Raw genomic sequence first — 15,011 nt, 5'->3', positions numbered from 1 at the left:
TTTGGCTTATTAAGCGAGCCCTGCAGAACATGCACCAAATTATTCTTCAATAACCCCCCCCCCCCAAAATCCCCTTTCCTTACCCCAAACAGACAGACCAGCATGATGAAGAATGGGCAAGCAACCCCCTTGACCGACCAAGCGTGGGGAGGCCTTCATCCAGCAGTGGATTTTAAACCAGCTGTAAGTTGTGACTAATATTATTAGGCTACGATAATGTGGCTTTTCTTTTTGCGTGCCGTTAATTCATGGCACGTGCATATGTTCACGGCACGCACAGATCTGCCGTGATGATTTGCCATCGTTACTCATGAGCGCACGGTCCTTTGGAGATGTTGTCTGCTTTAATTTCCTCTTAGATCAGGGTGCCCAAATCAAAATTAAACCACCCACCATGAGCGGGCCGCACGATACAACGACTCAGTTCTCCAACACAGAGAAATATTAATTTTGGGTGCTGTGACGCATTTTCACGGGGCTCTCTGTCCCCTTAAACAAAGGCTACCAATGAATCAGTCCGCTGACGTGCGCACACAAAGATCTTACAATGGCCTATCGATCGTGAGCTGTGTGACACTGCCAGGTTTGTCAGCGTAATTCCTCACAATGGCTTAATAGGCCCTCGTCAAGTTGAACCGGGCATCCAAATGAGCTCCATAGGGCTCAATGAAACTGCTATATCCCTTCTAAAAGAGTAACATTCACTCGGGTTTCTTTATATATAGAAATGTAAAACAACAACAACAATGTGCGGAAAAACACTTTCAAATGCAGCAAGTGTACACACAATGAAAGCAAAAGAGGTTTAATTGATCATCAGTGCATTACCTTATGGAAAATGGGTTAATTGATGTTAATGAACAAGTTAGTAGACAATGTACGAATTAACTATTTACAACAGATTGCTAACGGTGAGTAGCGGTTACTCGAATGAGTGGTATCCAACTGTGAGAGTAAGGAGGACCAGAAGCGATGACGAGGTGGTGGTGGTGGTGATTATGTTGCGTAATCGTGCATCAAACGAAAGGTAAAACTTGCCTTCGTCATCGTCTGGAGAATAGATTCGTATAATCGCGAGAAATGCATCAGGCCCAACCAAATGCAGAGCAAACACACCGGACAATAAATCAAAACGTTATAAATTATGCATTCGTAAATTAAACCCGCGCGCGCGCACGCACACGTGCACGTACTTTGATTTAACAGCTTTAGATTGGCTGTGACCTCAGGCTAATGACTGACAGTGCCAATGGCGTCGTGTGGTTGGCACGGGCCAAGGTGCAAGGCGTTAACTGCTCCCCCCCCACCCCAGTCCAATTTACACCCCCCCCACCACCCCCCACTCTGTGTAGCCTGTGGGCTCTGGAGCAGTTGCACCGCCTGCACACCCCACAGCTACAGTGCTGGAGAGTGCGCTAGTTCAGTATGTGCTTGTGTATATACCTCATTGTGTTTTCATCTCTGTACAGACAACGGATTAAATTTAACTTGATGGATTTAAGGAGGTGGGTGAAAACATGTTGGAGCTCTTTTGGATAACACAATTTGATAATGAAGGTTTTTGAATCAGCGCGTACTAGCTGCTGATGTCAAAAACAGATTCGGAATCAAGGGCACCGGCAAAGCAAATGTAACATAAGCTAAACAGCGCACAAATAATCGCAGAGAGGTTGCGTGCTTAAAATTAAAACTGAGAAACGGAAGGAGGACTGCATGGGACAGCGGCAATCTATAGACATCACGTTGACCGATAAGATAAGTGGGTTTGGGGCAGGACAACACTGCAAGAGGCGATGGCCAGTGGTTGAGACTAGTGATGAAGTCACAGCTAAAGGAGGGAATATGGGCAAGCGTGTATCCACTGCGAGGATGCAGCAGTGATGTCGTCTCGTTAAAAATGAGCTTGGCGGATTGCTGCGTCACAAGGGGCAGCGGGGAGGTCGTCATCCAGCAGTAGATAGGTCATGGCTAGCAGTGGATAGATCATGATAGCAATTAGGATAATTACATACCTTTTTAAAACAAAACAATTCTAGCAAATAATATATATGTTAAAACGATTGTAAATTTGCCTCCGAATATTGTTGTTATAGAGCTTCAAGCCTGCTAGACTGAGGTCACAGACGCGTTTAGCATTCACCGATTCAACATGCAACGGTCATCTCGTCTATGCGACTTACGGTTTTGTAAAAACTCGTGGTAAAATTCTGGAAATACTGGTTGTCATCATGCAGGATGCTTGAGTTAAAACACATCAGGGACACACACACACACACGCATTCCCCACCATTAGCACGCCCAGTCACCTTCACGACTCTAGCATGCATGCACCGTTTTAAGTGACAAGTGTTCTATTGCGTGATGGCGTGAGCGTGGTGCCTAGAAAACCAGAGCACGCGGTCAATGTCACATTCCCTATTTGCCTACAACAGCGACTTGTAGCAAAAAAATAAATCTCTTTCTATAGAAACTTCCAATTATCTTGCCTACTTGCTGTCGTGCGGCACTTCCGCCGAATCTCGAGGCGCCGCGGATTCACTCGCACGCGCGCGAGGAACAAGACGCCGGAGCGATTTCCGGCCGGTGGTTCTCACCTGAGCACACAAACTCCTTGCGCTGAACCTCCGCCACGTTGAGGCCACGCAGGTTGGCGGGGCTGGCGCACTGAGTGAAGAGGCCGATCCTCGGGCGTTGCCTGAGCCAGTCGGACAGCCAGGCCAGGTGGCAGTCGCACTGGAGGCTGTTGGAGTGCAGTCGGCTACGTGCGCACAAACGGCAGACGGCGGGGTCGGTGAGTTGCGTGCGTGTGCGCGTAATGTGGGCACCAGCGGGGGCCGCGCACACACACACACGCGTGTGCGTGCGTGCGTCCGCGGGAAAGAGGAGCAGACATTCGCACGACAGGATTAGAAAGAATATCGTGAGGGGGAAAAAAAGAACGTGGAACAATAATTCGAAAGTCAAAGTCACTTCCTGTCCAAGTGAGCTTTGAGGCAGTGCCTTATCTTCCGTTTACAGCCCCTGGGTCAGTGGTGGAAATTCCACGTTTCTATGGCGGGGACAAGTAATGTCTGTAGGATGACCAATGATGAATAAATAATTAACGTGGGGTTATTCTTATCATTGCTGCCGTCGTGTTCGAGCTCACGCAGCGTTCACAACATTTGGCCGTGTACCCAATCTAGCCGCGCCTCTCCGCACCCTTGTTGTGAAAATCGTTTGCGTAATTAATTATCTTTTGTGATCACTGATCACCCAGTCGTGGCGTGACATCCGTGGAAGTGCAGCGACAAAAAAAACCGAGGCAAATTAGGGACGCGAGAGGCGGCCCCGATTTGGCAACCGGGCCCCCTGTTTTTTTGCGCAGTGAGCATGCCGCATGCTGCCGCTGGGGCCGCGCTCCTCTGTCCCTGGCAGGCGCGCGCGCGACAGTTGGTAACGTACGAATGAGTCGGCGGACATATATCGGTGTGTGTGTGTAATTGTTAATGACGAGGAGACCGCACGCATCGGACAGACCGTTGCCAAGTGGGAGGGAGTGGACGAGATTTTCAGTTTTTTTTTTCCCCACCGCGGTGGGCGTGAGGTTCTCCGCGGCAGCTATGACCAGGGCAAAGGGGGGAGTTGGAAAGGGGAGGCGAGTGGGGGGGGCGTATTTCCCCCTGCTGCCAATGCTCTGTAAAACGTATTAAATTAGCACGTCAAGCATGGGTGGGGAGGCGGAGGCTTTTAAGGAAATTAGAAAGCTGGCCTATCTAATTTGTCAGTGAAACATTCATCATAGGAGAGTCAAGCATCCTACAACATATCATCATGTCAATTCATAAGCACTCCCCCCCCCCCCGCCCCCCCCCCCCCTTTACCGGGTAGAGCCACTTAGCATGCAGTGAATAGCGTTCTCTCTCGTCGTGTGACAAGGCTCCCCAGCAAAAGCCTTCTTCTTTATTGCGGCTATCATTTAGCCGCGAACGTCGGCAGACGTGACGTGATGATGTCTAATTTGTTAATGCACCTCTTGCTGCGACGAATTGCGATTTAAAAAGGGGCAGCGTGTCACGGTAACTTACAATGTCCTTAGCTTGGGCATGTGGTTGAAGCTCGCCACCGACAATGAAGTAATGTTATTGTTATTAAGCGTGCTGAAACGAGAATGAAAAATGAACGTATGGTTAGGCCCACTCGTGTAAAAAAACACATTTAAAGACCATTTTCTCTTGAAGCACACACGGGTAATGCCAAGTTTCTACTCTGGCCATGGTAGATTTAGCGCACATTTGTTGTAAGAAAACACAGAAGAATAAATTATAGCTTCTGCTAGTTTCAGAACGAAAAGTTACCCACCTCAGCCCTCAAACGCGGTCGCCCGTTTTTTTCTACATCGTTTTCAATTGTGCGCAATAAAACGAGCTAAATAATGTACGGGCACACCTTCCCCTGTTTGAAATCCACCAACAAACAGCGCAGGAAGAGTGATGCATTAAATTAAGGTATCGCTGTATTCATCTCCTGGGAGGCACTGTCGTCTGAAAAGGTTATCCCTCCCTGTGAAATTGATTGGGCTGCGCATTAATATAAGTGTGGCTTAACCCCAAGCACTGTGTGTCAAAGCTATTACAGAGGGCATCTGATCTTTTGCCACTCTGAAGACTCAGCACTCGGAATCAGCTGTGGATTGTCTCCGCATTATTCCGATCGTTCATCACGTAGAGAGAAAGCTCGCTGTAAAATTGTTTTGTATATGCGTGCTCTGTCACAAAATGCAAAATCGCGCTCATCTTCTCTCCTAAAGTAATCGTTCGGATTGCGCGGACGTTTCGAAGCCTACTGTTTGCACACTCTGTAATTGGAATGGCATTTTCTTTGTCCGTAACAAGCAATGGACATTAATGGGAAACACAAATGCGGATATGGGAAATAAGTAAATAAACCCACAAACGTTGATTATGAAAAATATCACAACGAAAACATTCGCTTGTACTAGCGAGCACTTTACAGCCTCTGCAGCAAACCTCCAATATATTTTGACAAACACCGGCAAATAGCGTGCAGGACATTAAAAAAAAAGTGTCAACTCACAAGACTTCCAGGTCTCGCAGTGCACGGAAGGCCCCATCCTCGATGCACGAGATGCGATTGTTGTCAAGTTGCCTAGAAGACAGCGACAGAGGAGGGACAGAGAGACAAGCGCACAGCTCACGGAAGACAATCAGGCGGACAGCCTCCGCAGGGCAGAAAGGCTCAGAGCGAGAATTCGCTCGCCGTCGGCAACGAAGCCCTCTCGCCCGAATCCGGTGACCGAGTCGCGTCCTCGCCGCTGTCGCCGCCGCTAACGCCGGCGCGGCAATCCCCGCCGCCTGCGCTGGGCTCTCTCTCTCTCTCTCTTGACGCGAGAAACGAGAGTGGGGGCGATGCGACTCGAGGGTGCTCCTTTTCTAACGGGAGGCACGGACGATACGAGCGCCGTCCCCGGCGCAGGCGAGCATTAAAAAAATGAATCGCGCTAACGTAGTAAATATTCATGCTGGCACCGCTGCTGCCTCCCCCCCCCCCCGCACCACCACCCCCCCCATCCCACGTTCCTAAGCGCCAGCAGCCCAGACCCACGAGCCCTTCCACCCATCCTCCCCCTCCGTCTTCTTCTTTCTCCTTTTTTTTGGCTCGTGACTTAGTAATTTCATTAAGTAAAGTCGCTTATCCATTACGGGGCTTTTTTGCTGTCATGTCCAAGGCAACAATTTCATTAAGAGAATGGGGGCCATAAATCAGTGGGTTGCTGCTCCAGCCTTTACTCTCCTTCCCCTCTTTCCCAGGGCCCATCCGCCACTTATTATATTTTGCCAAAGGTAGGCCGAATTGAATTTTAATCTGGAATAGGCTCTGCAAGTTGGGGTAGGAGTATGCACAAAGTTGCCATGCCAAGCGGATGACATCTCGTAGCGGTGGATTGTACAAAAAACGTGATCCTGTCGATCAATGTATTTTTTTTTAGTGGAGCGAAAGTAAGGATCTAACAAAAGAGTCTTATTTTAGTAGTGTACGCACGTAGCATTTAAAACGTAACTTAAATGCAAATGTTTATCAATTAGCAAATTCACAAGCTTCCCATTGACCAAGGAAACCTGAAGAAATGTATTTGAACAAAATGACCAATTTCGACACGAGCAGGCTAGATAGTTACACAAAATGAACTCATACTAAATACATGTGCCACCTTCAATTCGTTGTTTTTGTGTTTATAATGCTTTAGATCAGGAAAGGCAGCCATGTTTCTAATTATCACGGTGTCATTTTGCTCTCAGACACCCTTCAAAATCTCTCAAGTTACCACTAGAGGCCGCTTCCATTCAGCCTAATATACATATACAGTAAAACCTTGGATTCGAAGCATAATTCGTTCCGGAAACGTGTTTGTAATCCAAAGCACTCGTATATCAAAGCACTCGTATATTAGGTGTGATCACGTGACGCTCGGCAGACAAAGCGTATACACGTGCTACTCGTATTGCAAGATCTCGCTCGTTTATCAAATTAATATGTATTTAAAAAAATTTGCTCGTCTTGCAAAACACTCGCAGACCAAGTTACTCGCAATCCAAGGTTTTACTGTATATATATAAAAAAATCCTGACCCGAATCCTGACACTGCATTGTTCCACCCATCGTGTGGCCCTGGGGGAAAAAATCTAGACGGCTTCGTTCGCATTACTTATCGACGCATGCACAGCAACGTGCGCATGTATACGGGCTCATTGGAACATGTCACAGAGTCGGACGCCCCTACGGTCTCGGCAATTCCTCTTGTCGGAAACGGTCGGGCGTGCTGGTGGGACCAGAAAGGGTGACAGCACCAGGGCTGGGTGGCCCAAAGACAGATGACTTATTTCTAGCATTCCCTTCCTCATCTGCCTTCCTCTCCCTCTCCTTTTCCCCTCTCTCCATTTTTTATCATAGTTTTTCTTTTGTGTTGCGTGGGAAAAATGAGCTCCACCTCACCTGCAGCTTTCAATCACTCGGCCGTCCATTCATCCCCCCGATTCATAACAATTCCCTTCACAGCTTTATCACGAAGGCAAACATGCACACAGTTCACCTGACGTACCCTATAAATTGTATTATATTTAAACAATATGTGTATTTTTCCTAAAATGCCTTCTGAAAAAAGGATCTTTCTTGCTTTCTTTCTCTCTCTCTCTCTGTCACACACGCTTTACATGCGTGTGCATTACAAGTATGCACACGCGTCGTGTTTGCCTTAACAACGACAGAGCTTCAGACAGCATCTGGTAACATCACCACAGATAAAAGTTACGTCCGTCTATCGTTGATGAATTTGTGCCGAAATTTTTTTTTACGAAAAGCCGTCATGCTGGAATGAGTGCATTGTCACGGAAAACAAAGTTAAGCGTGATTCACGGCAAGTGTTTCCAGCGATTGATAATCCACGCTTCGAAGAGTAAAACATTACGGCCGTGAAAAAAACCAAGCCCAAAACTTTTGTCAATGCATTCGCCAGGCCAAGTGCCAACCCGAAAGATGCCAAGGGAGCCGCAATTTCTCTCGATCGATTAGTTTACGTCTTATTAAGTACGGAACTCTAATCTATGAATGGAACATTATTCTCCCCCTTGAGCGAGCACTGGCTTGCGTCTGTCAGCCAGAAATTTTACATCATTATCATCATCCTCTTAATTATATTAACAAGGACGAATGCACCCTGGCCAAAAATGGTGCAAGTTACAAACAATACACGTGGCACGCTAATTGTGGGCCGGAAGCTGTTGTCAGGTGGTTCGACACTTGCACTATGAACCAAGCGAGACGAGAGTTTAGTTCGTGGCCACGGCTGACATCAGCGGCGAGTGTTCCCTCGAGCAACTCCGTCACGTCGCCAGCCTGACAGTGACTGACGTGATAAAGTACGACCCCCCTCCCCCCCACCGATGACTGACACAGTGTGGGGAAAGCCTTCATCCAGCAGTTGAACAGGCTTCAAATGACTATTGTTAACTTACTTGTAAAGAAGGTGCACCTGCTATGATGCACCTGTGCGTGCAGTATAATCAGAATATTTATTCCAACTGGAGGAATCCGATGAGCCATCAAGCTCTTTTTCACGTCGAGCAGAAGCGGGTACGCTAAGTGCAGGTGCGTAGTATAGGCGCGCAACACCCACGTAACGAGTGCCTTCGTTTTTTTTCTTTCTCCCTTTTGTTAGGAAACAAATATTCTGCATTGGGGAGCGTATGGGGAGCACAGCACTGCGGTCCAAGTGGATGGGAAAAAATACATTATGCATGCAGGGACCTTCTCCAATGCAGAGCCACACACATTTAAATAAATAAGTCGTCGCGCAGTGAGGGGAAGGGGGGGGCAAAGCAAAACAAAACCCCCTCTCGGACAGACCAAGGACGAGTCGAGGAGCTTGACAGCAGACAAGCGGGCGGCATTTACATTTTTTTAGCCCAAACAACCTCCGATGGACCCGTCAGAAGGTCGCCCCACGCCGTGCCGCTGCGCACAAGGCACGGGGTGGGCAGGGTCGGGGCAAGGAGGGACACAGGGGGGCACATGCCCAGCCAGCGTGTCCAGGCCCTCATTGCCCCACCCCCCCACAATTTGATGCCAGTGGGAAAGTTTAGGGTGCGTCTTAAAACGGTGTTTGGATGCCGTATTCGCTGGTGTTGCGCACTGTGTAATTGTGTGCGGCGGTGGTGGTGGTGGTGGTTGTGGTGGCGCTTTGTAAAATCTGGCAATGGGCCAGGGATCTTTCCCCCTCCCCCCTTCCCAACACCGGCTTCTGTTTTGTTATTGCAGCAAAGTAGGTGTTGATATCTGGAGGGGGAACACCCAAACCGTATGACGTGGCAGTTGTAACGAAACGTGATGTGATTTTTGGCGATGACACACGGAGTCGCTGTTAAACTAAGGTCAGGGCTAACAAAACACAGCGATGTGAGTGACCGCTGGAGTTTTTGTTAACTTACGTGACCAAGTTTTTATAGGGGGGAAAAACAGGTATTGGGCAGCTCTATCAGGTAAAGAAAAAACCGTGACAAAGTCATGCTTGGCTGGTTATTCGTCACTGAGGGCACTGCACTAAATCGTATCATCCTCATGATGAATCACAGAATTACATTTATAAAATAAAAAAAATAGCTGCAAGACATGCGCATACACATTTTCTTTGTACACACAAGTCACACAACATCTGGCTTATATAAATAAAAGAGTTTTTTTTATGAAATTGAACGCTGCTAAATAAACTTCATTGCTCACAGATTTTTGATGTCCGTCACACCACGGAACGCCTTCCTGGGGATGGCCTGGATCAGGTTTTCGCTGAGGTCCCTGTGTGCAACAAATCGACAAAAGAAAACCAAAACAAGCAAAAAAACACTCAGCGGCGCAACTTCAGCATCAATACGTACCAACAAGACCTGTCCCTGAAACAATCCATAACAATCTGAGCAAATGCATCGGACGATCGTGGCATAGGCACTTAGTGCCCAGATAAAAAAAAATTCTGCGTTATGGATGTCCGCTTGCTGTGGAAATAGAATGGCAAGTGTTGGAATTTTATTCACTCTTGATGTCTTCGCTGTTTCTGTGACTGGGCAAAGGCAGTGCTGAGCAAAGACGTGTTCAAGGTGAAAACAATGCAGCATTGGGGAAAGCAACGTTACGTCACGGTGGCTTTGGAAACCCAATAAAGAAAACCCATTCACAAAAAGCATCTAACAAATGATTGAGTACAACTGGGGAGACAGCTTCATAGTTAATCCTTCATCTTTTACAACGTTTGAAACCTTCTGGAATACCGTGTTACACTTCAAGGATTTATTTACTTGGATGTGTGTGCTGTGTTGCAAGTTTATAAGGATGTCTGTGTTTAAGGAGACTCTACTGCTCTATTAAGATGCCTTTTAAATAAAATCCAATCCCAATAGGATGGCACATCACACAGTGACAATTCTGAATTATAAAACCTTTAAAGAGAGAATATAGACCTGGGCACGAAGAGTAGGCTCAGTACTGAATCAATAGCCAGCGCTTGTGTAGATTTTAGCATAATTATAGTGCTGGAGAACTCCGTAGCCGTGTCTCTGGTGGTGGAAGCCGGATTCCACTTAGCGGGTTTGTGCATTCGCTCGTGTGCGTGTGCGCGTGTGCGGTGCGTGTGCGCGTGCGCGTGTACGGTGCGCGTGCGTGTGCGTGTGCTCGTCCGTGTGCGTGTGCTCGTGCGTGTGCTCGTGTGCGGTGCGTGTGCTCGTGCGCGCGTGCGTGTGCTCGTGCGCGTGCGCGCGCGCGCTCGGCACACACGCCGCCGCTCTTGCAGGTGGTGCAGGTTAATTGGAACTCAAAGTGGGTGCGGCGCAATTAAGCGTCAGCGCCCGTGTTCCAATTACCTCCACCTGCTTCGCGCAGCTGTGTTGCGGTGCGACTGCAAAAATAAAAAAAAAACCTCCCAAGGAGGCGGAGAATCGAGCTCAACAAAAAAAACCCCCCAAAACCCAAAACCAAAAACCAAACGCGGGGCAACGTCGGCCCACCGCCCTCGCCAAACGCCGGGAGCGCGCGCGCGGTTCGCTCCACGCACCGCTGTGAATCAATTACCGGTGCAGCAGCAGCAGCAGGGCGGCCGTGTCGAAGGGTGGTCGCTCATGGCTGGACAAGGATCCACACGGGGGGGGCTGACTGAGAAGTGAGCAATACGCCGTGCGTTTAACCCAGTGGTTCTTAACCTTTGCTGCAGCCTTGCACCCCCCCCCCTTTGGTTCCCAATCGTAAAAAAAAATGTATACTTAGTAAATGCGTAGAGGGTTTGGTGAAACAAAGTAGTTGTAGTTACGTGCCCGCGCTTAATTATTTAACTTCGAAAGGAATCTGGCCACGTCTCGCACCCCCAGAAAGGGCATATTGCACCCCCAGGGAAATGCGTGCACCCCAGGTGTTAAGAACAACTGGTTCAACCCGACCTCCACTGCTTAGCTTAAAAAATGTGGGTGCGTAAAGATGGAACACCCAATTTGTCGTTTCAACATTGTTTAAAACGCAACAGCGGCGCAGCTAATTAAAACACGCACTTATACGAACACGCCCCGTGTACGTTTTACTCCAGTATAACTAAAGATTCTGATTCCGCTTTATAAGTGACTCGAAAACGACGCGTAAAGTAATCGAAAATGAAATGTGTCCCGAGTCAGACGGAGTTGTTGATTTCACAACGGGGAAAGGTGTATTTGCAGAGCAAGGGTTTCCACCTGTCCTGGTTTTCCCAGGACATCCTGTTGCTGAAAGGTATCCATGCTGGGACATAATAAAGAACTGGTCGTGTAATAATACAACAGTCGGGAGCAATGGCTTTGCATGCAATGCCTCCATCTTCCAACATTGCGAGATGTTTCCTCTTCCCACGATATGTCGTGGGGACTTTTCGTTTTTTTTTTACATTTGAGTGGTTGTAACCCGAGGTTGCAGCCGTACTTCAAACCAAACAAATGACCCCGACGTAGGAGATATGTCTGTGTACAAGAGCTTGGAATTAAGGGGGGGGGGGGGGGGGGAGGCATTGATGCCTTACCTGGCAACACAGTGGCACACGCGGCTGTAAAGAACAAAACCAGGACGTGTCTGCCTGGTTGCTCGCAATGGAAAATGTAAGAAACCTCACAGTGCTTGTACATCCGTCACCCCGGAGCACCAAGCACCTTGTGTTTGATGTGGTAATTGGGAGGCGTTTACAATGTGCTGGTAACTATTACATCCGCTTAACCCTGGCATCTTTTTAGACGCCCAGAGGCGGATTTCATTATTAAAGGGAAAAATAGGCGGTCGTATAAAATGTCTCGCATTGTAAAAAATTAAAATCCACAGACGTGGGTGTTTCTTTTAAAAAATGTGTGTCTGAAATTAATTAGTCACTCTGCACAAAGCGCGGCTCCATGCTTGTGTGCGAAGTTTGTATTTCGAGAGAAGCTCGGTTTACAGCTGTAATAAGGAATATGCTTTTAATTTAGTAATTTGTAATGCATAACAAGCATTTTTTTTTTAACCAAACACAAATGTGCCCTCGATACCTAACAGGCGTGCACGATATGCAGTGAGGTTCTACAAATGAAAAATCAATTTCTGGGCACAGAGATGCCAAACGTGAACCTTGACTTCATAAAATGGCGAGTCCTGGGCTGTGTAAGTCACCGAGCAATGTTAAAATGACCATTTACAAACGAGGCCATGGTCATGGTGTATTCAAATCCAAAGGCGTCAAGACCATTTGTGTAAAACGTGGGCACTATTGAGACCTCCTGGTGAGTGAGAGGTTTTGGCTTCAATTAGCATGAATAAATATCAACCCTACTCGCAGCATATACGCCAATGCAGGCAAAGAGCCTCATAGTCGCGCGTCCACTATGGTCAATTTGGAGCACGTGGATATCTTCCCACTGGTGTGGGAAATATGCGAGCACAGTGTTAAGTTATCTTCCACAAATAAACCCCTTACACTAGCACGTCCAAATTATACAAGTACACAGATTGAAAAACAAAACTACCGTGGCTTATTCACTGCTGGACGAAGGCACCTCCATTCCGTGGCACTTGTGGGGGGAGGGGGGTGTTTGGCCATACTTCACTATGCTGGTCAGTGCGAGTTTGTGAATGGGTAGGGGAGGCTGAGGACTGGTCCGGATACAGTCGAACCCCTCTTAACGATCACCCCACCTGCTAACGACTCATCGCTTAACGGTGGGCCTCCATTGAGCCCAATGTGTAGTGTATAGTGTAGTGTATAGTAGCGTATAGTAGTTATGTAGCAGCGTGTAGTAGTGTATAGTAGCGTAGTGTATAGTAGTGTAGTGTATAGTGGTGCATCGTAGTGTAGTGTATAGTGTAGTGTATAGTCGTATAGTGTAGTGTATAGTAGTGTAGTGTATAGTAGTGCCTCCACAGAGCCTAATGTGTTCGCTTACCGACCATGCCCTTGTTAATGACGGGTTGTTATAGGTATAGTAAATATTAATTCATGCATTGATTAACCATGTTTCTTTTAATATACTGTGTTTATACTGTTAGTATCTTACTGTATTAATATCCCTTTTTGGGATTAAAGGGGTAACTTTGGATGCTATCGGAACGAATTCAACTTTTAACATGTATCTCTTATACTCGCTGAACGACCAAATCACTTAGCGACTGGTTTCGTGGAAACGCATCACCGTCGTTAAGAGGGGTTCTGCTCTATTGCTCGCCGCTGATGTTAGGCCACCAGGTTCATCTTTTCTTATCCTAAGATAATGTATAAAGTGCATTGTTCAAGGCGCTTTGCACAGAATGAACAGTGGTACGTATGCATGTAATGGTGGAGCTGAGGTGAATGAAGTAAACGAGAGGAAGCGATGGGTGGTAAATCTGTGACGACGATGCTGATGTGTGACTTCGGTGAAAGCGAAATTCACAAGTGACGTCATCACATCTGTCCCTCTATTTAAGGAACGAAACAGGAGGATTTCTCCACAAATCTGGCGGTCGCCTGATGAAGCTAGTTGTAATTACTGGCGACACGTCGTACTCGGATTGTAAATGTGTGTGGATTTGCTCTCCAACACACCGGTACTAGTGACGAATTGGCACGTTCTGTTTACGTTACAAACCTTACTAATTGGCTGCGTCGAGTGGTGGTGGGTTTAACGACACATTTATATTTAAGAGATCTAACCCCCCCCCAAAAAAACGAAATTATGAAAGCGACATTGATGACAGTAAATGATGAATAGATTGAATGAATAGAGAATGAGTGAAAGCCTTATGAGAATAACGTAAGGGTGGCGGTTATGGGGGGGATAATTAAGGGGCCGTGGGGTGAGCAAGGAAACAATAAGTGAGCTTTGAGTGCGGAGCGGAAACTTGCGAGCAAAGGCGACTGTTTCATGTGGAGAAGTTTGTTCCAGTGAAGGGGGCTAGAAGAGAAAAGGAGCGAAAGCGCGATTGAGCGCAAGGAGAAGGTGGAACGGAGAGAGAGAGAGAGAGACAGCAAAGATTGACAACGTAGAGGGCAAGAAAGCGCATCGAAAGATAACGCAGTGCCCAGGAACACTGCATCACCAGTGCCCCTCTGCACACACACACACGTCACGTACGCTGGGATAGGGCACTGACCCAACAGCACTGCCTAGTATGAACAATTTATTTTCATTTTGCCAGGTAAGGCCCACTCAGTTATACAGCTCTTTTTCAGAAGCGAACAGGCCACAAATGAAAGCTCAACGAAATGGCTTATAACAGCCAAATAATCTAAACGCATGTTACTAAATGTGGAGGGAAAAACCGGAGGATCCGGAGAAAAGTCCACGCGACCATGAGAACATGCAAACTCCAAATATACAGGGTTGGAATCAAACTCGCGACCTCCCGTATACCAGGCGAGGTAGTTAACATGTTGCCACTGTGGCACCCAAGTAGTGTTGCCCCCCCCTCCCACGTCCCTGCAACACCTGCAAACTTTGAATTAGTTCATTGCTGAAAGCTGCTCATGTGAAAGAACATTATCGGGCTATGCTATGTATTGATTTGTATCTTTTTAGCCCCATCACCACGGTGACATTGCCATCGGTCAGGCTTTACACTCATTCATTTCGTATAAAACATCTGCGCACGGTTAGTGGCGGCGTAACGATGACTTTCCACAATTCGATGAACGAATGGAGGATCAAAATTATTTGTGGAATGCATCGGCCTCTCGTGGCTGCAGGCATCGCACGAACCCCGCTACGACACACGGCACAGGGACTTGAAAATAAATCATCGATTCATTCTTAACGCACGCCATTTGATGCGTTTTGCGTGATATTAACGATGGACATTGACGGGCCCGATCGGTGCATCCGTTACACCTCGAACGGTTGTGCCCGTGATTTAATTGGGGCACTTCTGATTAAAAAAGTTTCGGGCCACCCTGACCTTGACCTGAAAAGAAGCGACACAGCCCATCGATTTTGTCGTTTAGCTGAGTGCGT

General features: G+C 47.4%; 1 protein-coding gene across 2 annotated transcripts in view; it reads right to left on the bottom strand.

Moving 5' to 3' along the window:
• The window catches only part of LOC144721532 (slit homolog 2 protein-like), a 188,185-nt gene that overhangs the window by 61,927 nt on the left and 111,247 nt on the right, over positions 1-15,011 (bottom strand). For both annotated transcript variants that reach the window (XM_078599210.1, XM_078599211.1), the window contains exons 5-8: positions 9,277-9,348; positions 5,077-5,148; positions 4,068-4,139; positions 2,595-2,758 (exon numbers count right to left, since the gene is read on the bottom strand). In XM_078599210.1, the coding sequence (XP_078455336.1) occupies positions 2,595-2,758; positions 4,068-4,139; positions 5,077-5,148; positions 9,277-9,348 (380 nt within the window). The remainder of the gene's footprint in view (positions 1-2,594; positions 2,759-4,067; positions 4,140-5,076; positions 5,149-9,276; positions 9,349-15,011) is intronic.

Source organism: Lampetra planeri, chromosome 12, assembly GCF_965212315.1.
Source record: "Lampetra planeri chromosome 12, kcLamPlan1.2.h2, whole genome shotgun sequence".
In the NCBI taxonomy this organism is placed as follows: Eukaryota; Metazoa; Chordata; class Hyperoartia; order Petromyzontiformes; family Petromyzontidae; genus Lampetra; species Lampetra planeri.
The sequence above is the reverse complement of the archived record's forward strand: the minus strand, read 5'-3'. Positions and strand labels throughout refer to the sequence as shown.